Below are 26,898 nucleotides of genomic sequence, written 5' to 3'. Positions count from 1 at the left end.
ATGTCCCTAATTACATTGCTGTCAACTTTGTGTTTACAAAACACATGTGTTAACACAATGTTAACACATGCGTTTGTTATAGCTAAAACTGTGTTATATTGCGTTAATGCGTGCGTTTTGTAAGCGCAATGTTGACAACACTTTAATGGGAAAATCTCTTCTTCTCAGCTGTGAGAGCGCAAACCTAACGCAAGGTGTGAACGCAGCCTCAGAGTTAACGTGAGCAGTTTGATTGCATTTCTACTCATATGACACGGTATAATTTTGGCTTACACATATATCGCTAAACCCCCCCCCCAAGACCCGGGATAGACAATGATTGCCGAAACGCGGCTTGTTTAAGGAACGTGTTCTGCATATGAAACCGGATAATTATGTTTTAAGCTACGCAATCATCTGTAATGATAGTTTTTGTGAGAATAAACACCACTTTTCAAGAAAATCAGCTGGGGGTGTCAGCAGGTTGAACTTAGTGGAAGACATGTTTTAGCTGGAAATCAAAGTGTTCTTTTCATGTATAATGCAGCCGCACAAGAAGTGTCTGGAAACATGACATTACCGGAGACTTGTAATCAGCTGCGGATGACGGAGGAACAAGCCAATCCATGATGTGTCTCTGGTGTGTCATATTATCAGCATGTGAGGAAGCAAGAACATCTACATTAGAGACCGCTCAGCAATTTCTGCTCTATAACATGCTGCCTGCAGATAGGACACTATGTATAATCTGCTCAGCTCATCCTGCTCTATATCATGCTGCCTGCAGATAGGACACTATGTATAATCTGCTCAGCTCATCCTGCTCTATAACATGCTGCCTGCAGATAGGACACTATGTACAATCTGCTCAGCTCCTCCTGCCCTATAACATGCTGCTTGCAGATAGGACACTATGTACTATCTGCTCAGCTCCTTCTGCTCTATAACATGCTCCCTGCAGACAGAACACTACGTACAATCTGCTCTATAACATGCTGCTTGCAGATAGGACACTATATAAAATCTACTAAGCTCCTCCTGCTCTATAACATGCTGCCTACAGATAGGACACTATGTACTATCTGCTCAGCTCCTTCTGCTCTATAACATGCTCCCTGCAGACAGAACACTATGTACAATCTGCTCTATAACATGCTGCTTGCAGATAGGACACTATATAAAATCTACTAAGCTCCTCCTGCTCTATAACATGCTGCATGCAGATAGGACACTATGGGGCAGATTTACTTACCCGGTCCATTCGCGATCCAGCGGCGCGTTCTCTGTGGAGGATTCGGGTCTTCCGGCGGTTCACTAAGGTAGTTCCTCCGATGTCCAACAGGTGGCGCTGCTGCGCTGAAGTTCCCCGAGGCCCACCGGAATGCCCTGAAATTCACCGGCCTATTCCTGGTGAAGGTAAGCGCGAATCCCGCGACACCTTTTTTTCTTTTTTTCAGAATCTGTCGGGTTTTCGCTCGGCTACGCCCCCCAATTTCTGTCGCGTGCATGCCGACGCCGATGCGCCAAAATCCGATCGCGTGCGCCAAAATCCTGGGGCAATACAGGGAAAATCGGCGCAAATCGGAAATATTCGGGTAACACGTCAGGAAACCGTGAATCGGGCCCTTAGTAAATGACCCCCTAAAAATAATCTGCTCAGCTCCTCCTGCTCTATAACATGCTGCTTGCAGATAGGACACTATATAAAATCTACTAAGCTCCTCCTGCTCTATAACATGCTGCCTGCAGATAGGACACTATGTACAATCTGCTCAGCTCCTCCTGCTCTATAACATGCTGCCTGCAGATAGGACACTATGTGCAATCTGTTCAGCTCCTTCTGCTCTATAACATGCTACTTGTATATAGGACACTGTGTACAATCTTCTCATCTCCTGCTGCTCTATAACATGCTGCCTGCAGATAGGACACTACATTCAATCTGCTCAGCTCCTCCTGCTCTTGCATTAGATGGAGACATATCTTCAACTGATGGCCCCCTCCTTTCCCCTACATACTACGTAGAATACACATAATATTACCTGTGTCTTAATAATTATAAACGATTAAGTAAATCAAATCCACCTAATACTACAGCGATGGGAAGACAAATCCCTGGGCCCCCACTATTGGCTCCTGTGTATAAGCTTCTGCCCCCCAGGCTGATGAAGCCAGAGGACCCATCTAGAATTTGACAGCTGATGTTCCCGGTCCCACACCCCTAGAGGCCACCCGCTTGTCAGTTGTCTACTAACATTACTGTGAAAGGCTCTTCTCTGGATTCACCTGCCCAATGGGAAGGGCAATTAGACCGGTCCCCTGAGCCCCTGAGCTACATGAGTTACTACAAAACAAAAAACTATATTTATCATCTTCATTTTCTCGTTTTTTTTTTTTTTAGCCATGAAATCTGGAGGCACCCAACTCAAGCTCATCATGACGTTCCAGAATTATGGACAAGCACTTTTCAAGCCAATGAAGTAAGTCAAGTGCTTTGCAGTAGATATATATATGTGATCATATTCCATTATTGCCGGCCCTCCGCCACTCTGCGATTACTGGTTGAGCAATGGTATCATCGGGAAAGCCAATTCATAACCGCAGCCAGTGATTGAGTGATAGTCAGTGATTGGCTGCTTGGAGGACACGCCCCTGTCATGATGTCATCACTAAATCGGTGCATGGAGGAGGAGCACCAGGCTGTATCGGCAAAGGAGTAAATGTGGATTTTTTTTTTATTTTTACATATTATACCTGATTTTGAGTATTATTTAGACAAAAAATCTTTTAGAGTGAGGGATAGGGTTAATAAATCTACTCTTACAATGGGTATGTTACTGTACAGACATAATATAATATGGATATAATATCTGCTGGTATCGGTTGTATGTGGTTAAAATATTATATCTTATATAATGATTATTGAAAACTGGAGGGGTTGACTGTGACAAAATTCTGGATTGATTACTGGATCCATCTGACCATGTGTTTTCTCTGCAATGGTCCCATAAGTGATGATAAGACAACTCAGAAATGTAACTTAAATGGGCTCTTAACCCCTTCAGGTAGGGTATGTGATGTCCTTTCTAGAATTCCCTCTTTCATATCAAATCTCATCCGTTTACCTATAAAAAAAATCTCCTCCAAAGTCAGGAAAATAGAACTGTTCTCATTCCATTTTCCCATGAGATGAGTCAAGTTTAGTGGTTGCAGAGGTAGTGTCACTTCATAAGCCTTTATCTTTGGTTCTGTAGCACCAAGAAACAAGGTTTATGTGTCATAGTAAAGATAAGAATCTCTTCTTTTGCATTCCCTTAAGCTTATGGTTCTGTGATCTACAGAACAGGACCTATGAGCAGTAACTGGATATTTATCTGCATCTTCCATTTCCAACTATGTATTTAGCTGCCTGAATCTCCGTTTCTGTAGCTCACAAGGCCAAAAGCCTGATGTGATCTTAAAGAATATATTTGTATCTTTAATATGATACTGTCAGAATCTCATCTTTCGTATCACGTCAAACTTATGGTTCTGTGAGCTACAGAACTGAACCTATGGGCAATTAAAAAAAAGGCAGTAACTGGATCTTTATCTGCATCTTCCATTTCCAACTAACTTTAGCTGCCTGGATCTCTGTTTCTGTAGGTCACAATGCCAAAAGCCTCATGTGATCTGAAAGAAGAGATCTGTATCTTTAAAATGACACTTGCAGCATCTTTCTCAGTACTACAGAACAGAAGAATGGGGCTTCTGCAGCGACACTTCCTCTGCAATCACTAAACTTGACTCATCTCATTTGAAAATGGGATGAGAAGAGTCATATTTACCTGTCTTTGGGTGGGATTTTTTTTTTTTAATAGGTAAACGGGTGAGATTTCACATAAAAGAGGGATTTCTAGAAAGGACATTTTATACCCTACCTGAGGGCGGTAGTAATGGGGTAAAACAGGGTGTCATGTCCTCTTTAAGGCTCCTGTGCGAAAAATGTTGCGATAAGTTAAATTTTTTTCCATATTCGTTGAATTCTAAGAGTGCCATTGGGTAGTGCGGAGCTTCTCCTTATAGATATCTATGTAGACTCTGGCTTCCTAGATTACTGGTTCACGGGAAGTTCAGAAAACATTTCTTAAGCTTTCCCTTGTACAATCCAGTGCCCAGGGCTCTTGTCTTAGCAAACAGTATATCAAAGGTCCTGGCATGGAAAGCTGGGTAAGTGTTTATGAATGCGGCTCTCATGGCTCGATGTAAGATCCTTAGCTTCGGGGCACAGAGATACCTGGTACCACTTGTTCCATGGCACCGGAGCAGCATAGTCATGCTGTTATATATATTATCTGTGTCTTACTATCTTCTAGAACCCAAATAAGATGTTCTTAACTAGAGGTAGGTACTAGGAGTCGTCTATGTAGATGATGAGCCGGGTCCCAGTTCTGGCGTTGCGACATTCTTATGGTCCTGGACACTGACAATTTGGGGTCACAGGATCTGGTTTGGCCAATCGGAATGTCCCTTCCGCTACAGCGCCAAAGACCAGAAGATCACCGCAACGCATGAGCCGGTAGCCATTAGTCGCCAGTTTTCTAAGAGTGTGTCAAATTTCCTTCACAAATTACTATTGCAGTAAATTTAAGTCGTCCCACTCCTAAAATGGCCACAGATGTAAAAAATCAATTTAAATCCATCTGGATACATTAGATGAAAGGAAATCTACCATCAGAATCCATCCTGATAAGCCAGGGACATTACTCATAGATCCAGGCACCGGAACTGTTGTATCTTCTTATCTTTGTTATGCATGGCCTCCTTCCTTCTAAAATCAACTTTTAGAATTATGCTAATAAAGGGCTCTTGGAGTATTATAAGAGCCCCTCTATGCTGTAGCTTCGCAGGCGGTTACGCTGAGCAGAGCAGGCCCTCCCCCTGCACTTCCTGCTGCTTCTAGATTATACAGGCAGAGGGAGGATGGAGAGAAGAGGGGGCTTAAACTTGTTCTGCTTGTTGTAACAGCCTGTGAATCTGGAGTGCGGAGGGGCTCTGGTAACACCCCCAGAGCTCTTCTTGCTCATTAGCGTAATTTTACAGTCAAGGTGCCTGCATCTATGAGTGTCTCTGGTTTATCTTGATGGATGATTTCCTTTTAATGTCCTGATTTGTATGATTACCCCAAATGAAGGTAACATCTGAAAGGACTATTACGGGATTGCAGCTGTACTTTATCATCCTCAGTAGTCCCATAGAAGTGAGTAGAGGACCACACATGTATGGCCATATACTGTATTCACTAGGCCATACCAAGGGACCCCTGTTCTGATAATCAGTGAGTATCCCCCTTTATGGTAGGTGCCCCCTCATGATATTCCTGTGACCGGACACTCCTGGTGCCTTGCAGTGGTGATGGCGCAGTACACTCAGGGCTGTTATCTGCCTCGGTTCCTCCAGTGCTCACTAGTGTTTTGCTCTGAGGTTATTCCTCACAGGGACCAATTAGTTTTATACAGACTGTCAGCTTTGTGGGATACACAATGCAGCCGGTGATCCCATAAACAGAACACTTAGTATATTACATATTTTATCAAATAGGGGATTCCAGATATAGTTTGTAGGGAAAGTCTGATGTGCAGGCAGCATGTTATAGAGCAGGTGGAGCTGAGAAGATTCTACATAGTGTCCTATCTGCAGGCAGCATGTTATAGAGCAGGTGGAGCTGAGAAGATTCTACATAGTGTCCTATCTACAGGCAGCATGTTATAGAGCAGGTGGAGCTGAGAAGATTCTACATAGTGCCCTATCTGCAGGCAGCATGTTATAGAGCAGGTGGAGCTGAGAAGATTCTACATAGTGTCCTATCTGCAGGCAGCATGTTATAGAGCAGGTGGAGCTGAGAAGATTCTACATAGTGTCCTATCTGCAGGCAGCATGTTATAGAGCAGGAGGAGCTGAGAAGATTCTACATAGTGTCCTATCTGCAAGCAGCATGTTATAGAGCAGGTGGAGCTGAGAAGATTCTACATAGTGTCCTATCTGCATGCAGCATGTTATAGAGCAGGAGGAGCTGAGAATATTGTACATAGTGTCCTATCTGCAGACAGCATGTTATAGAGCAGGAGGAGTTGTGCAGATTGTACATGGTGTCCTATCTGCAGGCAGCATGTTATAGAGCAGGAGGAGCTGAGCAAATTATACATAGTGCCCTATCTGCGGACAGGATGTTATAGAGCAGAAGGAGCTGCGCAGATTGTACATATTGTCCTATTTGCAGGTAGCATGTTATAGAGCAGGAGGAGCTGAGAAGATTCTACATAGTGTCCTATCTGCAGGCAGCATGTTATAGAGCAGGTGGAGCTGAGAAGATTCTACATAGTGTCCTATCTGCATGCAGCATGTTATAGAGCAGGAGGAGCTGAGAATATTGTACATAGTGTCCTATCTGCAGACAGCATGTTATAGAGCAGGAGGAGTTGTGCAGATTGTACATGGTGTCCTATCTGCAGGCAGCATGTTATAGAGCAGGAGGAGCTGAGCAAATTATACATAGTGCCCTATCTGCGGACAGGATGTTATAGAGCAGGAGGAGCTGCGCAGATTGTACATATTGTCCTATTTGCAGGTAGCATGTTATAGAGTAGGTGGAGCAGAGTAGATTGTACATAGTTTACTATCCACAGGCAGCATGTTATAGAGCAGGAGGAGCTGAGCAGATTATGCATAGTGTTTGTCTGCAGGCAGCATGTTATAGAGCAGGAGGAGCTGAGCAGATTATGCATAGTGTTTGTCTGCAGGTAGCATGTTATAGAGTAGGTGGAGCAGAGTAGATTGTACATAGTTTACTATCCACAGGCAGCATGTTATAGAGCAGGAGGAGCTGAGCAGGTTATGTATAGTGTCTGTCTGCAGGCAGCATGTTATAGAGCAGGAGGAGCTGAGCAGGTTATGTATAGTGTCTGTCTGCAGGCAGTATGTGAATGGAAGGTCATAGTATAAACCTGTAACAGGTCTCCCTTATCTTCCTGTAAAATCGTGGTGACAAAGCTGAGTGTAGATTGATGATCTCACTATAGTCTGGGATGATATTGCTCCTCTGCAGGGTCCTCTTACTCTGCTCCCATTCTTGCTCGGCTTGTAGGCATCTCCCAGGCTTCGAGGTTTAGTTGTGTCTACAGTCACTGGGCTACTAGCAATTTCTTTAAAATTCTTGTCAAATATTATTTCCAATTATCCCAAAAAAACAAGGCCCTGGTTTTTAAAAAAAAAAAATGATTGACTTTTGGAGAATATTTCAATCTATTGTGGAGAGAAGATAATTTGCGGGCGCGTTTCCAGCCCAGGACAGAAGAGATAAGCGATTCTCCCCGGGCCTCATTCCAAATGTTAGTGATTTGTTGTGGTTTTTTTTCCCTTTCTGTCTGAAAATCACATTCCATTATCTGGCTGTAGAAGTGCGTTCTGCGTGGCTGATTACTAGAGGCACCGTCTATCCACAGTCTCTAGTAGATACCACAGGCTTACAAATGAATCTCAGATTAGAGCAGAAAACCCATAAAAACCCTAAAAAACAATACAAATTTTACTACTGCAGACAATGTTCCATGGGCTGGTAGACAGATGAACCCTCGGAGAACCTCAAACCAGAAAATTGTGGATTTTACATATATTAGGTCTCCTGATCCGTCTAGACATCCAGTGATACCAATAGTTAGCAACGCACGAGTCCTCTTACTCCATCCCTCACCTCACAACACTTACCAGGTCAGCAAACACAACTATCAATGTGGACTTTGAGACCTCCAATGTTTGGGTTGGACCTGCTCACTAATAGGGTCTCTATGTTCCAGATTATTGGATGTTTGACATTTGACAGCCCCAATGATTTTCAAATTGTGTGACCAAATGCTCCACTGTCATGTTTGACTTCACTTCTGTGGGGCCCATAAAGAGAATTTTTGGCCGGTCATGTGCTCCAATCACGAGTCAATTTTGGTCTCCCTTTTAGCCAATCATACTGCATAAGGGGGGAAAAAAATAGTTGGACATTCCCAGAGTTGCACTGGTATATGTTATACCTACCAGAGGTGGGGATCTTGAGGGCACACCCTTCAACCATAAAATACCATTAAACAAATCATATAATTTAAGATGTATCATCAACAAGATGTAATAATATACTATATAATATTGGAATCATCCTATATGAAATAGATTATAATATGAATTTATTACTCCACTCGTTTCCAAATGAAGATCTTTGGGACCCATGTTAGAGTGTTAGAACCTGGGGCCCACCGGAGGATTCTCCGATGCTCTGGTGGGCCAGTCTGACACTGGACCTTCCATTTAAGAACCCAGTGTATTACCTGACATGTTTGTTTTTTGAAAATACTCACTTTACTTTTAAAATTTAAATTTTTAGATCTCTTAAAGGGCTTGACATGACACAGGAAGTGGAGTGTTCTGCTTCCTGTTCCATCCGTAGCCGATCTGTGTGTTGGACTCTCAACAATCACTTGATTGGTGGGACCAACAAAGGCAGCGCACTACTAGATCCGGTACATATCCAATTTTCTGCATTGTCTTTGTCAGCATTCTGAATCACTTCAGTACTTTATATAAGTTTAATTCACGTTACCAGGCAGTATGTGGGGAGTCCCGGGGGTGGGGGTCAGCTCAGCCTGTGAGTGCTTGCATCAGTTTCCTTTACACTCAGGCAGATGCAGCTCCCTAACCCCTCCCCACTTTCTGCCATGTGCATTCCACAGGAGAGGGAGGGGGATGTTGTGGATGAGAGAAAGAATGCACAAGGAGACTGAGACACAGGCACATAGTCTGAAGAAACTGCAAATGCCCTCCCACCTTTTCCCCCCTAGTGACTAATCACACGCTGCTGGATGGGAGCCGGGTCATGTGAAATAAAGTTTTATAAAGTACTGAAATGATTCAGAATGCTGACAAATGCATTTTTAAAATCAGCATAGAATAGGCTATTGGAATCTGCCAACCAGCTAAAGATCACATTCCTGGTGACAGGTTCCCTTTAACCCCTTCGCGCTCCGCGGCGGATATATCCGCCACGGAGCGCAGTGACTTAGCGCTCAGTGGCGGATATATCCGCCACGGCTCCTATGCCGGCTCGGCTCTGGATCAGAGCCGAACCGGCATCGGGAAACACGGGGTGCCGGCTGTAACTAATAGCCGGCACCCCAGTGTAACACCCGCGATCGGAGTTGTCTCCGATCGCGGGTGCTTAACCCGTTAGATGCCGCGGTCAGCGCGACCGCGGCATCTAACAAGTATCTGGGGGGTCTTTCCCCCACGATCGGCCCCCCCGAACCGTTTTCGGGGGGCGCCGATCGTTGCTATAGTAACTCTGGGGTCCGATCTGGACCCCAGAGTTACTAGCAAGAATTGCCAGTAAGATGGCGTCTGTGACGTCATCTTACTGGCAAAGTGCCAGCCTATGCAAGTGCATAGGCTGACACTGATAATACTCTGCAATACATGAGTATTGCAGAATATTATCATGAAGAAGCAATCAGAAGATTGCTTCTTCATGTCCCATGGTATAAAAGTGAAAAAGTAAAAAAAAAAGTTATTCAATAAAAAAATAAAGTCATAAATCACTAAAAATGCCCCAAACCCCCAAAACATATAAAGAGACATATAACTCAAAAAAAAAGTCTAAATCATAACACAAACCCCACATATATAGTATCACCGCGTCCGTAACAACCCGTAGAATAAAAGTAAATCATTATTGAACCCCCACGATAAACGCCGTAAAAAAAAACTGTTATAAACCCTCCAAAAATTATGATTTTTACCTTTTCAATCCCACAAAAAATGATATAAAATGCGACCAAAAAACCATATGTACTCAGACATGATACTGGTGCAAAGTACAACATGTCCCGCAAAAAACAAGCCATCAACCAGCTCCGTAGCCAAAAACGTAACAAAGTTATGCCACTTGGAAGATGGCAATACAAAAATTATAGATTTTTCCCCACATTAGGGTTTTGTTTGACAAATTTAGTAAAACGTAAGAAAATATATTCATGTCTGGTATCCCCATAATCGTATCAACCCATAGAATAAAGATAACATGACTATTAGTCTATACGGTGAACACCAAAAAAAAAAAAGTCAAAAATCCAGTACAGAATTGATGCTTTTCTACTCCTGCCCTCAAAAAAAGTTCCTAAATTTTCAACAATAGGTGATACCAACCCCAAAATGGTAACAATGGAAAAAGCATCTCATCCCGCAAAAAAAATGCCGTCACATGGCCCCAATAACGAAAAAGCGAAAATTTTATAGCCTTCAAAAGGGGCCAATGAGGAAACTAAATTCCTGGCAGCTGCAGCGCCCTCCTTCCCTTCTGCGCCTCGCTGTGCCCCCATAAAACAAGTAACGGCCACATGTGGGGGGTCTTTGTACTCAGGAGAAATTGCAGAACAAATTGTATGGTGGGTTTTCTCTTTTTATATTTTGGAAATGTGTAAATTTTGGTGCTAAATGAACGTATAAGGGAACAATATGACCATTCTAAATTTCACCTCCATTTTGATTCAATTACTATGAAGATCTCAAGGGGTTAACAATCTTCGTAAAAGCTGTTTCTGATAGCTTGAGGGGTGCAGATTTGAAAATGGGTTGGTTATATAGGGGGTTTTGATGCTAAATATGTAAAATTTCATTCAAAACTGTATTTATCCCCAAAATAGTCAATTCTGAAAATCCGGAAAAGCGATATTCTATTTGCAAGCCGCGTGACGTCAAAATAAATTATCCAGATATTTCAGAAATTATGAAAATGTAAAGTAGACAAATGGGAAATGTTATTCAGCAACTTATTTAGCTGGTAAATCTATCTGCCTGAAAACGTGATGATTTAGAATTTCGAAAATGGCAAATTTTTCAAAAAATTCATCACATTTTCTTTTTTTTGTAAATAAACGCAAAACTTATCTGCCAAAATTTACCACTAAAATGAAGTACAACATGTGGGGAAAAAACAATCTCAGAATCGTTTTGATAAGTAACAGTGTTCAAAAGTTATAACCATATAAAGCGAAGCAAGTCAGAATCCAAAAAATCGGGCTGAGCCTTAAGCTGTAAAATGGCTGCGTCCTTAAGGGGTTAAGAGTCTGTGTATATACAATATTATTTATATATAGATATAAAACCAAGCAAACAGGTAAAGAAGAAAATATCACTTTTCTGCCTCCTTCTTGAAACATAAGTATGTACTTTGGTGTAAAATCAAAGAAACATCTTGCTGTGCTGAAAGTGCTAAAATAACATGGATAAAGGATTAGTAAACAGACCCTTCAGTTTACTTGTTTTGCGCTTTTGGTGCATTATTACTATTATACAGATGAGGTTAGTCCTGGGTATACACACTTACCTTACTACAGACATAAGCCACTAATTGATAGCTAGCGATCTATATAACAATCCACGCTAACTTATTATTACTATGGGGACATAACTCCATCTTTGTGTATAATCCTTGTATATAGTCTGCACCAAGTGGCTTGTACTCTATTGATAGAAAAGGAAATTAATTGAATAAAAAGTATTTTCTTTATTATAATCAATAAAAGTCCATAATGCACTTATTATATTATAGTATATTATAGTACTGCATGTTCATTATGGACTTTTATTGATTATAATAAATAAGATAATTTTTATTCGATTGAGTGCTGGAGCGCAATTTCCTTTTCTACATGTTTGATACCTGCTTTGGGGCGGAGATCCGTGTACCAGTTGTAAAAGTGAGGGCCGGGTGAGCCGGGTTATTGGATTTGTTTGTACTCAATTGAAGTTACACCTTCCATTATTTAAAGGAAATCTACCATTTGATTTGATGCATTGTGAACCAAACATACCTTGAGAATGCTGTAGCTACACTGATGCAGAAACATATCTTGTTTAATCTCTGAGCTGAGTGGTTTTGCTGAAAAAACTATTATATAATTATGATAATGCTCTGTCGCTTATGTGCTGGGCAGAATAATCAATTGCTGCACAATCCCCCAGCTGCTGTGTATGAGTGATTCAGCTCAGGTTGATTAGTCCTGTCTTGGCTCTTCAGAAAGCTCTGTGTGTTATGGGGATCCAGCTTTTCCTAGGTCCATAATTGTCTATTCAGCAAAACCACTCGGATTAGGGATTAAACAAGATATGTTTCTGCATCAGTGTAGCTACAGCATTCGCAAGGTATGTTTGCTCCATAATGCATGAAATCAAATGGTAGGTTTTCTTTAAAGTAAAACAAGGATATAAAAGAAACGCTTAGCTTAAAAAAGAAAATGTCTACCTATAAAGCTTGTAAGCAATACGTTCATGTTTGTACAGGTCTGTTGTGAGTGGGACCAGATGGGTCCTTTATTTTACTAATGTGGAGAGTTCATTGAATTATTCGACAAGCTTTGCTAAATTATTATCACAAGAGAATATAAGAAAGTTTGGGATATATCTTATCACTTTAAAGTATTTCCTTCTGCACTTACTTTGGCTCTTCTCCTCCTGCCTCCTTCTTACTGGGAAATCGCTGCTGAATTTCATCTTGCTAAGCTCAGTGACTTGTCGGCTCTATAGAGAGGGGAGGGGCTAAGTCTCCAATCAGGACAACAGAGGGATTGCCAATCACAGAATGCCTAGAAGCAGTGTTAGGCTACACTTACCGTGCACGCGGCTCTCATTCACTTCCTATGTAGCCGCGCGCATGGTAAGCGCCGAGTGCGTACCTGCCTGCGCCGGCTATAAAGTTTAAAAAGTGTTTTAAACCGCGATACCGCGGTTTAAAGCGCTAACTAAAATAAGCTCCGGCACCAGCTCACCCTGAGCTGGTGCCCGGTATTTCCATCAGAAACCTGCCACTACAAGTGGTAGGTTTCCTTTAAATGTATGTGTGTATAAATGTGTATATACATGAGTGTATAAATGTGTGTGTATATAAATGTGTGTATACATGAATTTATAAATGTGTGTGATTGTACAAAGATGTATATTTTTTTAAAGGAAAGGGGGCCCCATAGCAGACTTCAGCCTCTCCTAGTTACGCCCCTGTACTTTGTGTATACATAGACACAAGATATTGATCGGTGGGGGGTCCTTCTTGCCTCTGTCTGCCCAGTATACGTTGTAAATCGTTCCCTCCTGTGTATGCTCAGTGGAGGCCATTGGAGACAGTGGGAGACGGATGCAACGTATTGCCTCCGCCCTTGTGCCTCTGCTGAGCTTACACACAGGTAGGTCCCCAGAGATCATGTCACCGTCCACATAAGTGACATCACTAAAGGGAACATAAGTAGTAGCCAATCACACGTACTGAAACCTAGGAACTGCTGTTATTTGGCTGCGATGGGATATATTAATAAACTTACTGGGGGAGATTTCTCAGAAGTGTGTGAGAGCAGAACTGTTCAGAGCTCAGCTTTCATTTTCCCACAGCTATTTTTAAAATGAAAGCTGAGCTCTGATTGGTTGCCTTGAACAACTAGATCATTTCTGCTCTCAGACACTTCATATGCAATGGGACACATTTCCATCGGGGTTTCCTGACTATTTCTGATTTGCGCTGAATTGCCCCAGGTTTTTGGTGCACGTAATCGGATTGTGGTACATCGGCGCTGGCTTTCATGCAACACACATCGGAGGGCGTGGTCTCCGGGCAACCCGACTAATTCGGACAAATCGCGGAATTTAAAATTCAAATTCTGTCACAAGATCAGCACTCACATACACCGGGAAGAAGAAGGTGAACTCCAGTGGACCTGAGTGGGGAAGCGACACATGCAGGAAATTGGGCGCACGATAGTAGTGAATCGCGGCAGACCCGAATCCTCTCTGGAGATTCCGGATCGGGGATCGCTACGGGACGAATAAGTAAATGTGCCCCAATGTATTGTTCTTTGTCGCCACATGTTTCTGTTATCTATATTTATAAAAACTCCAGAAAAATGATAATAATTATCATATATTTCATTCATGTATTCTTTGATGCCTCCTGTAGTATAGCAGCGGTAGTAGCTGGTATGTCATGTGTTCGGCTCCCCTTTGTGTTGTCAGGTGTCTCAGACTCCTCAGTCGGCCTGAGATACAGTAATTCATGGTGTCAGCATAGCCCGAGCGCTGGGCCAGGCATCACTTTCCACTTATAAATGGATGTGACGTGTAGGGCTCTCGGTTTTGCTTTGTCTCGTGTGGTTGGGATGAATACACAGTCTACAGCCAGTGACTGCTACATGTGACATCAGATGGGGGAGGCTCAGGAAACATCAACTCATCATTACACAGGCCGGTGCCAGCAAAACCTCAAGCCAAACAGGAACCGAGCAAGAGACATCTAGTAATGTGATGGAAACGTTATACACACTAAACCGCGACTTCACGGATTTTATTTACATTTTACATTTTCTTGCTTTGTTATTTGGAGCCATTTTAATGGATTTCGGGTTGTAAAATGCTCCTTATTAGGTTTCCATTAAGAACATTCATCTGATGTCCTCCTGATTACTCACAAGCGATGGGTAAATGAAGGCAGACTTCTGTCATTTTTCAGAATTTCAAGGCCCTTGTTGTAAATCAGATGAAAGACGTGAGAGGGGGTTTAAAGGGGGTGCGTCATCCGAAAATTGGACCTAGTGCTTGCATTGAGTTTTTTAAGTTAGACATATTTTGGGGGATTTTTTAAAATAATTCCTTGCTATTTTCAAGGTTTATATAGCATCATAACTAGTTTGACACCTCCTGTCCTATAGAGATCACTTTTGGGCAGTCATCTCATTATCTCAGGCAGGGTTACGATGACAGGTAATAAACACACACAGACACACACACACACACACACACACATATATATATATATATATATATATATATATATATATATAATTTTTCTTGCTATTTTCACAGTTCGTTTAGCTTCATAATTAGTTTGACACCTTCTGTTCCATAGAGATCACTTTTGGGCAGCCATCTCATTATTATCTCAGGCAAGGTTACAATGACAGGTAATACACACACACATACCATATATATAATTTTTCTTGCTATTTTTACAGCTCATTTGGCATCATAATCAGCTGCACACCTCCTGTTCTATAGAGATCACTTTTGGGCAGCCATCTCATTGTTATCTCAGGGTTACTATGACAGTTAATACACTCTGCTATCCTGGATAACAACCCCTCAACACCATCCAGTATTAATAGGTATTTTTTTTTTTAGCAGAAGGGTTCTCCATGCAGTGTTTCACACCCATGGTGTGAAGCGACACTATTTTTAAGTGTCAGTCCCTCTCATGCTGCCCCTCATCCTGCTGCAGGTTCTACTGCCTGAGGTGAGAGGCTCAACTTGCCTTATGGCAAATGCCCCCCTGCATATATAGATGTATAGACACATGTTATTTCCCTCTGTCTTTATGTAGATACATAACACAGGATCACACCAGTAACAATAGGTGAGGATCAAAGCTCCTCCTTCCCTCTCCTGCACAGAGCACGGCCATAACACTATCCCATAGAAGTTGTGTCATCTCTAGACTCCATGGGGCACATTTACTTACCCGGTCCATTCGCGATCCAGTGGCGCGTTATCCTTCGAGGATTCGTGTCTTCCGGCTATTCACTAAGGTAGTGCGCCCGATATCCACCAGGTGTCACTGCTGCGCTGAAATCCACCGGAGTTCACTGGAGTTCACCATCCTATCCAATTTGGCGCAAACCGGTAATTTTCAGGAAACCCGACGAAAAAGAGCTATTCGGGCCCTTAGTAAATGACCCACCATATGTGTCAGCTCCAGACTGGGACTTAGCTCAGGCAAGGCTAAAGATCCATGATCATGAAGCAGGTAACCTGTCACACACATTTGTATAAAATTTTGGGTAATTATTTTTGCATATAATTTGTACTATTGTTAATCCATATAATGAAACAATAATTGCTTGCAACAAAATGATAGTTAATGTATTAGGAATCCAAACCTTTCACTTCTAATAAACTCATGTGAATCCTGCGTCCGACCCCCTTTGGATGACATTTGTGCTTTCAGCTGTGTGCCTTACCCAGTGGGCTGTCAGTTCTGTGGGGATCAATCCGAGCTAAATTTGATTGTGCCCTTCCCTGGAGCAGCGAGCGTGCCCTCTATGACTAGGCCATGATCTTGCTTTGATGTGTGCTCCCGAGGAAAGCCTGTGGTGGTTATCGCGGAGGCAGCGGTTTGGAGATAAACTCAAGTCAGTAAGAATATTTTATAGGCAAAAAAAAGAGAATTATTGAAACACTGGAATCTTTCTGATCCAATATCCTACAAGATTATTGATGAAAAAATTATTATAATTTATGGTATTTGCAATTGTTGAACATTAAGAAACTGAAGATTCTTGAATGCATGGAACCACCAGAGGATCCTCATACCAGGCTCTTCACAATTATAAACCCCAGAGGTCCAGCAGAAGGCAACCCAATTTAGATGCTACTAGGGTGTATTCCCCAAGTTTTAATAGAGGTCCAGAAGAAGACAACCCAATACAGATGCTATGCTATATTGAACATTCTTCAATGGACTGAACCACCAGAGGATCCTCACACCAGGCTCTTCACAGTTATAAACCCCAGAGGTTAAGCAGACAACTCAATTTGGAGGCTACTAGGGTGTATTTTCCAAGTGTTAATGGTGGTCCAGAAGAAGACAACCCAATATGGAGGCTTCTATTTTGTATCTCGCAGGGGTTGATGGAGGTAAAACAGGAGACAACCCAATATGGAGGTTACTAGGGTGTATTTCCCAGGTGTTATTGGAGGTCTAGAAGAAGAAGAAAACACAAAATGAAGGCTACTAATTTTTATCTTAAAGGGGTTGATGTAGGTAAATCAGGCTACAACTGAATATAGAGGCTACTAGGGTGTACTTCACAGGGGTTAGTGAAGTGATAGCAGAAGATACCCCAATATGGTGTCTATGTGATATATATTGTAGTATATTTTGGTTGTAGTTGTGTCTCATATACTATTGTGCTTTACAGTAGCCTCGGCCTGCTGGATCCTGTTCTTCAGTAGTACAAATAGAGGTGTGAAATATGTTTATGGGCCTTGTGGATTTCTTGCTTCTAGTACAGGAATATCTTCATTTTTTAGAAGATTCTCTTTTTATTTCATACTGGATCAGCCAGTTTTTCTTGCTTTATGAGTCTGGTATGAGGTATGAACATAGGCCAATAAGCTCACAGATGCCTAGTCTTCACTTTGGTCAAGGTTCAGGGTCTGGGATGCTCTTCTGTTGAGCAAACACACTTTGGTTCCCGTCCCATTGGTGTTCAAGACAAGATGGACTGGAGGTTAGAGAAAAAAATTCACCTTTGTCCTGACTGGCCACCATTTTTTAGTGTTTAATTAGTATAACGATGGCAAACATTATTTTACATTCCAGTATTGTAGCTTTCCAAGTGCATTGGGGGCATGTCCTCACACTGCTGTTCTCTTATTTTTCTGCATTAAGCTGTTCTATAGCTCCTCCCATTTGCAGCTGTTTTAAGATTGAATAATCATCCAGTGTTAGATTTGGGGATCGTAGGGCCCACCACATAAAATAATTCTGGGTGTTCACTCTTCACAAGTCCATAGAAAACAGATTATAGTGTCCTTCAAATTGGCCTAAGGCTGTGTTACATCTTGGGTGTAGTTGAGGATCCTCATGTTTTTTGGTCGGTCAGTCAACAAAAAAACAGGAGCTGTAGAAAGGTTCAATCTAGAGAGCTAAGAGCACAGCAGTGTGACAAACCCCAAGTGCTCATGAAGATTCTACAATTCTGGCATATAAAGACATTTTTCACAGTTTAGCTATTCCATATGGTTTCCCATGCTAACAAGAAATCATGGCAAATGGAGATTAGCCTGGAGGGCAAGATAAAACCTCTGCTAGCTGCTAAACAGCTGCAGATAGCTAATTATAGTAAACTTGAGAATTGCTTATTTTTGCTTCGTGCAGAGTAAGGCAAAAGTTTTTACACTTTACAGTTGTACTTTAAAATGTAAGCTACTGCCACAGAGAAGTTACCCCCTTTTTTGCCCCCCTTTCTTCCAGCAGTATGTTTCTTATCTTCTAGTGTCCAGAACTGGGTATCAGGACATAAGTTTCCTAATCAGTAATATTATTTGCCTACTTTCTTTCAATACAAAGCATCCTCCTGCAGGCTTTACAAGCTGCAGACTGACATTGCATACCACAGGCAATGATTAATTAGCATGCTTAATTCCTCTTCTACGAGTGACTCTTCCAGCTTTGTATCCCTTAGGACATAAAGAACATGTCTTAGCACTAAGGTACATAGGTTCATATGAATTTATTCTAACTCATACAAGCCATACTGCCAGGGGCACTGGGCTGTATGGATATTATAGCCACTACAAGTCTGGAGTCACTTCCTACATATGGTGCTAGAATTAAGCTTCTCGGAGATTGGAGGATGAGTCCCTTCTGCTGCCTCCCAATCTGCGGTTTCAGGACCGTTGGTGGACCTTCAAAGGTCCTGAAATGGCTCTTGTGAACATGTGTATAGAGGACAGTATATGATGGATGAGGATTTCATGAGTGAAGGTCCTCGTTAGTATAACATTTGGTAGCTGATTTGGTGGCCATGGGCCGCGTAGTAGACTTGGGTCCTGGGCTGACGCCCAAACTGTCTATATAATAATCCACTACTGGTAAAACCACTGATTACAGGGTTTTGATTGGGATCTCTTGAGCCAAACCATACTCAACCAGAAGCTATCAGGCGTTGTGAATATGGTGGTCTCGTCATTGTATCACCTCTATGAGTTCCATGTGGCTATTGTTTTAGCTTCAATTCTTTTCTAAGTAGTATTTTCTATTACATGTCGTATATATTCTATGATAAAATTTGACCTTTTTATGATATATGGGTCCTTGCTTTGTGTTGGATTTTGGTTGTGTGTCTAGGCATACCCTAATATGGCCATGCGTATGGGAATCTAAGGCTACAAGTACAAGTCCTAGCTCTCCAGGTACCATAGGAAGTCATTGTACTCTATCTACAGTGGCATTTCCATTGCAGGCAGCGTCATTATCCATCATAATCCCTCCAGAATATGATATCCCTCCAGGCTTTACATGGTGATTTCATACTAATACTCCAGTCGTGGAGATCTGATGTCTTTCTTTAAGTCTAATGAACACGATGAACACGATCTACATTAAATTCCGTGATCTTGTGAGAGGAAATGTGATATACATACTGAAAATATCTCACATTGTGAGGGTGTGAGCTATAGGATTAGAGGCAGTGGGTGTACTAGACATCTGCTGATCACCACATGGATATATTAAATGCTACTGTTTTATCCCCCTAGGTAAATGGCGCCAGATGTCTGGCTATAGCTCACCTGTACGGGGAATAATAGGAACCTTTGTCTGAACATGGCATATAGAACAATGGTGGATCTGAGAAGTTAATTTCTAGTTATAGATGTAATATCCATGGCGTGCTTATAGCCATATACTTACCACAGGCCACTAATGATAATGGAAGCCCTTGTAACCGGCACATCCAACTATAGATATACAGACCTTCCTTATTGTACCTCTTGCTGGACATGACTAGTATCTGTGTGAGAGAGCAAAGGTAAGAGTAACCCTAAGATCCTAGTACCTGAGGAGGTCCAAGGCCCTCTGTTCTGTAAAATAGATGGGCCATGGGTATAAAGTAGGCATAGGACAAAGTTATAGGGGGAGCAAAATAGATGTAACACCTAGGCTGTATTATCTAAGGAGGCCTAAGACTCTGTTCGATCATATAGAATACCCTTGGGTATATGGTAGACATGGGATGTAGCTATAGTAAGGCTAAAGTTAGGATTAACAGCAAGGCTTTGGTACCTCAGGAGGTCCAAGGTAAAGCTGTCCTGTAAAAAAGATGGTTTTTGGGCATAAGGTAGACATTGAACACAGCTATAGAGAGTGTAAACGTAGGAGTAACTAGGCTCTGGTACCTGAGGAGGTCCAAGGCCCATCAGTTCAGGAAGAAAGATTGGCCTTGGGATAGGCAAGCATTGGACACAGTTATAGGGAGTGCAAACATCGGAGTAACAAAAGGCTCTGGTACATGAGGAGGTCCAAGGCCCGAAAAAGATGGGTCTTGGGTTTACGGTACACATAGGGTACAGCTATAGGAAGTGCAAATGTAGAAAAATCACAAAATCTCAGCACTACATGAGACGTCTCCAGATCATAAAAACACTTCCTTTATTCCAAAATGAACATCAGCAGAAATGGTGAAACTAGTTCAACGTGTTTCGACAACTAGCCTCTTAATCATGATTAGGACACTAGTCCTCTAAACAATAATATATAATGTTAATATACTTTCACCATTTCTGCTGTTTGGATTCTTAGTTTGGAATAAAGGAAGTGTTTTTTTGATCCAAAGACTTTTCATGTAGTGCTGAGATTTTTAAATTTTTTCCAGTCTTTGCTGACGGTCTTGGTATGCATCGTGTGCCATTAGGATGGAGGATCCATGGATTAAATGGCTATATGGTTTTTGTAGATATAGAAGAGACACCAATGTTCTGGCTCCTGAGGAGGTCACATAGATGCAAATGTAGGATTAACACCAAAGTCCTGGTTCCTGAGGAATTTTAAGGCCAAGCTGCCCGATATAAAAGGTCTTTAGCATAAGGTATACATGGGACACATCTATAGGGAGTATAAACTTAGGAGTAATACCAAGGTTCTGGTTCCTGAGGAGGTCCACATCCAAGCTGTTCAATATAAAAGATAGGTCTTTAGCTTACCTTATACATGGGACACAGCTATAGGGACTGTAAACGTAGGAGTAACAACAAAGTTCTGGTTCCTTAGGAGGTCCAAGGCCAAGCTGCTGGATATAAAAGATGGGTCTCTAGCATAAGGTAGACATGGGACACAGCTTTAGGGAACGTAAACGTAGGAGTAACACCAAGGCTCTGGTACTTAAGGAGGTCCAAAGCCCAGCTTAGCCATAATAATGGGTGGGTCTTGGGCAGATATGAGAGACAGCTATAGGGAGACGGCAAAAGTTGCAATAACATCAAGGCTACGATTCTTGAAGAGGCTCAAGACCTATCAGTCCTGTGACTAAGATGGATCTTGGGCATGTGAAAGACCCGTACCTGATCAACTTAATTTGCACTCAAATTTGTATTACAGTATGTGTCAAATTTGCATGAGTTTCACTCCTTTGGTGGACGTTTGCTTTATACAGTAATTTAACATTTACAATCTTTGTCCCGCTGCCCTCTAGCATATTAGTGCAGTGTAAATGTTCCTCTAATGCCATCTATAATTAGCCACCTGTTAAATCAATGCCTGGTCCATTAAAGGTCCTTGAACCATGACCAAATTTTTTTGTCAATCCAGGTGCCCCCTAAAATTTGGAGAAATACATCTGTACACTGCTATGCACTGATAAGAGACGCTTGTCATGCAGGTGGGTCATGCAGAAACCTTCTACCCAGGTCACATTGAGCCCTGTAAGAAATATGGAGTGAGTAGGACATGGACTACATGATGCAAACCTCCCTCCCTTCTTCTGTGGCCGCTTTGTTTCTCTCATTAGAGGACTTGTTGCATCTGGTAATGACTTGGCCCCTCGCTGGAGCCACCTCCTGTAAATGTCTATATGTAAATCAGAAGTCTGCTAAGCCGAGCTGGTGCATTATTTATAAATCCAGTGTTTTTCCTCCACAAATCAATCTATTCGGAGGTTCTCCGTTACTAATCCAACATCTGTACTCACAGAGGGAGGAAAATAACATTTCCAACATTTGGTGGGAAAAATGTCAACAGACGAAAAATAATTGATCTTGGACTCAATGGTGAATCTAAGGAAGTCAACTCATTCATAATGAACATCTTATTTTATTCATTTGCATATTATTTATGCATTAAGTGATGGATTAATGAATTTCCCTATCAAGAAGAGACTAAGAAACAGCAGTGACGCCTGCAGGCCACAGTGGGTATTACACTACAGGAAATGTTTTGCGCATCACTAAAATTTTCGAAATAAAATACTTTGTAGCGTAACATTTTAGCGATCATTAACTTCCCTTGTCCTACCCTTAAAGTTACAGAAAAATTCTGTTTGGTTTCAAAAACTATAGCATTCTATTGCCTGCAAAATTCTTTTTACAGCGAATGCGCAAAAAGACATATTGGGTACAACACTGAAAAAAAGGTTGCAGTAAACTTTGCTGGGTTTGGTGAAAAAGTCCAAAATTTTTGAGCAAATATTCAAATGCAACAAAGAAAGTCATTTTGGGGAGGATGGTCACTACTCGATGAAGTCTTTGGGAGCAATGGTCCTACCAAAAATGGCGGCGTGCAGTATCATAGTATATAAGGCTGGAAAAAGGCATAAGTCCACCAAGTCCACCCTTTAAGAAGGGAGAACCACCTCTCCTCTAGGTGTGGAGGATGCCCCCAGTCTATGGTGATGGTAGAATCGCCTCTCTTCTAGGTGTGGAGGATGTTCCCTGTCTATGGTGATGGTAGAACCTCCTCTCCTCTAGGTGTAGAGGATGCCCCCTGTCTATGGTAATGGTAGAACCTCCTCTCCTCTAGGTGTAGAGGATGCCCCCTGTCTATGGTGATGGTAGAATCGCCTCTCCTCTAGGTGTAGAAGATGCCCCCTGTCTATGGTGATGGTAGAACCTCCTCTCGTCTGGGTGTAAAGGATGCCCCCAGTCTATGGTGATGGTAGCACCGCCTCTCCTCCAGGTGTAGAAGATGCCCCCTGTCTATGGTGATGGTAGAACTGCCTCTCCTCTAGGTGTAGAGGATTCCCCCTGTCTATGGTGATGGCAGATCCTCCTCTCCTCTAGGTGTAGAGGTTGCCCCTTGTATATGGTAATGGTAGAACCGCCTCTCCTCTAAGTGTAGAGGATGCCCCCAGTCTATGGTGATGGTAGAACCGCCTCTCCTCTAGGTGTAGAGGATGTCCCCTGTCTATGGTGATGGTAGATCCTCCTCTCCTCCAGGTGTAGAGGATGCCCCCTGTCTATGGTGATGGTAGAATCGCCTCTCCTCTAGGTGTAGAGGATGCCCCCTGTCTATTGTGATGGTAGAACTGCCTCTCTTCTAGGTGTAGAGGATGTCCCCTGTCTATGGTGATGGTAGAACTGCCTCTCCTCTAGGTGTAGAGGGTGCCCCCTGTCTTTGGTGATGGTAGAATCTCCTCTCCTCTAGGTGTAGAGGATGTCCCCTGTCTATGGTGATGGAAGAACTTCCTTTCCTCTAGGTGTAGAGGATGCCCCCTGTCTATGGTGATGGTAGAACCGCCTCTCCTCTAGGTGTAGAGGATGCCCCCTGTCTATGGTGATGGTAGAACCGCCTCTTCTCTAGGTGTAGAGGATGTCCCCTGTCTATGGTGATGGTAGAACCTCCTCTCCTCCAGGTGTAGAGGAAGCCCCCAGTCTATGGTGATGGAAGAGCCGCCTCTCCTCTAGGTGTAGAGGATGCCCCCTGTCTATGGTGATGGTAGAACCTCCTCTCCTCTAGGTGTAGAGGATGCCCCCAGTCTATGGTGATGGTAGAACCGCCTCTCCTCTAGGTGTAAAAGATGCCCCCTATCTATGGTGATGGAAGAGCCGCCTCTCCTCTAGGTGTAGAGGATGCCCCCTGTCTATGGTGATGGTAGAACCTCCTCTCCTCTAGGTGTAGAGGATGCCCCCTGTCTATGGTGATGGTAGAACTGCCTCTGATCTAGGTGTAGAGGATGCCCCCTGTCTATGGTGATGGTAGAACCTCCTCTCCTCTAGGTGTAGAGGATGCCCCCTGTCTATGGTGATGGTAGAACTGCCTCTGATCTAGGTGTAGAGGATATCCCCTGTCTATGGTGATTGTAGAACCACCTCTCTTCTAGGTGTAGATGATGCCCCTTGTCTATGGTGATGGTAGAACCGCCTCTCTTCGAGGTGTAGAGGATGTCCCCTGTCTATGGTAATGGTAGAACCGCCTCTCCTCTAGGTGTAGAAGATGCCCCCTGTCTATGGTGATGGTAGAACTGCCTCTCATCTAGGTGTAGAGGATGCCCCCTGTCTATAGTGATTGTAGAACCACCTCTCTTCTAGGTGTAGAAGTGACAGGGGGATTGTCTATGGTGATGGTAGAACTGCCTCGCCTCTAGGTGTAGAGGATGCCCCTGTCTATGTTGATGGTAGAATCGCCTCTCCTCTAGGCGTAGAGAATGCCCCCTTGTCCTGGTCACAGGTCAAGGTATAAAAAGATCTTTGGAGAGATCCTTGTTCTGCCCATTTAGGTATTTGTACATTGTAATGTAATGTCTCCCGTCTTTTTTCATTGTATTCTAATCCTCCCATTCCCCTAATAATCTTGTTTTTTCTCCTCTGCACCCATTCCAGTGTTTTGGTGCCCCAAACTGTACCCAATATTCCATGTGTGGCCTGACCAGGGATTTGTATCAGGATAAAATTATGTCCTTATGATTAGAATCTATTCCTCTCTTGATACATCCCATAATTTTATTTGCTTTAGTAGCAGCGTCCTCGCCCTGGTCACTAAAATTAAGTTTACCATCCACCAATACCCCCAAGTCTTTTTCAGCTGTAGTTTTACCAAGTAACTGACTGTTTAGTCAATAATTGTACTTTTTGGGCCACATTTATCACTTTTGTGCGCCTAAGTGTAGTAGTTGTGCCTAAATTCTGGCGCACTGTTTTGCCAGAATTATCACAAGCTACAAGCATCTGTGATAAGTATATTTCCTGCCTCTTATTAATCACTTTACTTTAAAACAGTTTAGGCGCAATTTTGGCGCAGTTTAGGCGCAATGTTAGATTCAGGCACTTACATGTGATCCTCCTACAAGCTCCTCTCTGCTTCTCCCACAGCCCAGAATGAAGATAACACTCACAGCAGCACCCAGCATACCTCCCAACCGTCCCGCTTTCAGCGTGACAGTCCCGTTTTATGGGCTCTGTCACGCTTCCACGGAAGGGGGAGAGAATGTCCCGGGCCCCGCCTACTTTTTCCGCTTTGTCCCGCCTCCTCCAGCCCCCGTAGTTTAGAGCTGCAGAGCAGCCAAGGCATGGGGGCCGGGAGGAGGCGGGACCAGCCCCTGCTCCCTCCTCACATGATGTCTGCACCAATCATGTGAGGAGCGAGCTCCGCCCCCGGCTGGCCACGCCCCCTCCGCGCGTCCAGGGGAGAAGATGGAATGACAGAAGGTAAGAGACTGAGGGGACAGGGGGGCCACAGGGAGAGGAGCCAGGAGGAGGATGGAGGCTACAGAAATGACAGGGGGGCTGGGGCACAGGAGGAGGACAGGGGGGGGTGCTGAAGGCTACAGGGTGGGCTGGAGGCTACTGGAGGAGGAAAGAGGGTCTGGGGCACAGGAAGAGGACAGGGGGGGGCTGGAGGCTACGGGGGGGGGGGGCTGAAGGCTACAGGAGGAGGAAAGGGGGAGCTGGGGCACAGGAAGAGGACAGGGGGGTGCTGGAGGCTACTGGAGGAGGACAGGGGGTGCTGGAAGCTACAGGAGGACAGGGGGGGCTGGAGGCTACAGGAGGACAGGGGGGCTGGAGGCTACAGGAGGACAGGGGGGCTGGAGGCTACACAAGGACAGGAGGAGGGTGCTGGTGGGCAGGAGGAGGCTCGTGGGGGACAGGAGGAGGCTGCTGGGGGACAGGAGGAGGCTGCTGGGGAACAAGAGGAGGCTGCTGCGGGACAGGAGGAGGCTGCTGGGGGACAGGAGGAGGATGCTGGAGGACAGGATGAGGAGGCTGGAGGACAGGTGGAGGCTGAGGACAGGAGGATGCTTGAGTAGGCTGGGGGGCAGAAGAAGGCTGGAGGGCAGGAGGAGGAGGCTGGGGGACAGGTGGAGGCTGCTGGGGGACAGGTGGAGGCGGGAGGAGGCTGCAGGAGGACAGGAGGAGGCTACAGGAGGAGGAGGCTACAGGAGCACAGGAGGAGGCGGCTGGGGGACAGGAGGAGGAGGCTGGGGGACAGGAGGAGGCTTCAGGAGGAGGCTGCTGGGGGACAGGTGGAGGCTGCTGTGGGACAGGAGGAGGAGACTGAAGAACAGGAGGCTGGAGGACAGGAGGATGCTTGAGGAGGCTGGAGGACAGGTGGAGACTGCTGGGGGACAGATGAAGGCTGGAGGACAGGAGGAGGAGGCTGGGGGACAGGGGGCTACAGGAGGAGGCTGGAGGACAGGGGGCTACAGGAGGAGGCTGGGGGACAGGAGGAGGAGACTGAAGGACAGGAGGATGATTGAGGGGGAGGTTGGAGGACAGGAGGATTCTGGAGGGGACTGGAGGACAGGTGGAGGATGCTGAAGGAGAAGGCTGGAGGACAGGAGGCTACAGGAGGACAGGGGGGGCTGGAGACTACAGGAGGACAGGGGGGGGCTGGAGGCTACAGGAGGACAGGGAGGGCTGGGGCACAGGAGCAGGACAGGGGGGGGCTGGAGGCTGCTGGTGGGCAGGAGAAGGCTGCTGGGGAACAGGAGGAGGCTGCTGCGGGACAGGAGGAGGATGCTGGAGGACAGGAGGAGGATGCTGGAAGACAGGAGGAGGATGCTGGAGGACAGGTGGAGGCTGAGGACAGGAGGATGCTTGAGTAGGCTGGGGGACAGAAGGAGGCTAAAGGGCAGGAGGAGGAGGCTGGGGGACAGGTGGAGGCTGCTGCGGGACAGGAGGAGGAGGCTGGGGGACAGGAGGAGGAGGCTGAAGGACAGGAGGATGCTTGAGGGGGAGGTCGGAGGACAGGAGGATTCTGGAGGGGACTGTGGGACTGGAGGACAGGTGGAGGATGCTGAAGGAGGGGGCTGGAGGAGGACAGGGGGGGCTGGAGGCTACAGGAGGACAGGGAGGGCTGGGGCACAGGAGCAGGAC

General features: G+C 44.3%; 1 protein-coding gene across 1 annotated transcript in view; it reads left to right on the top strand.

The window, feature by feature from the left end:
- The window catches only part of FAM20C (FAM20C golgi associated secretory pathway kinase), a 126,915-nt gene that overhangs the window by 26,139 nt on the left and 73,878 nt on the right, over nucleotides 1-26,898 (top strand). The window contains exon 3 of the mRNA XM_072120479.1: nucleotides 2,381-2,459. Within this exon, the coding sequence (XP_071976580.1) occupies nucleotides 2,381-2,459 (79 nt within the window). The remainder of the gene's footprint in view (nucleotides 1-2,380; nucleotides 2,460-26,898) is intronic.

The sequence above is a fragment of the Engystomops pustulosus genome, chromosome 8 (genome assembly GCF_040894005.1).
Source record: "Engystomops pustulosus chromosome 8, aEngPut4.maternal, whole genome shotgun sequence".
Classification (NCBI taxonomy): Eukaryota; Metazoa; Chordata; class Amphibia; order Anura; family Leptodactylidae; genus Engystomops; species Engystomops pustulosus.
Note: the sequence above shows the minus strand (reverse complement) of the source record. Positions and strands in the feature narration are given on the sequence as shown.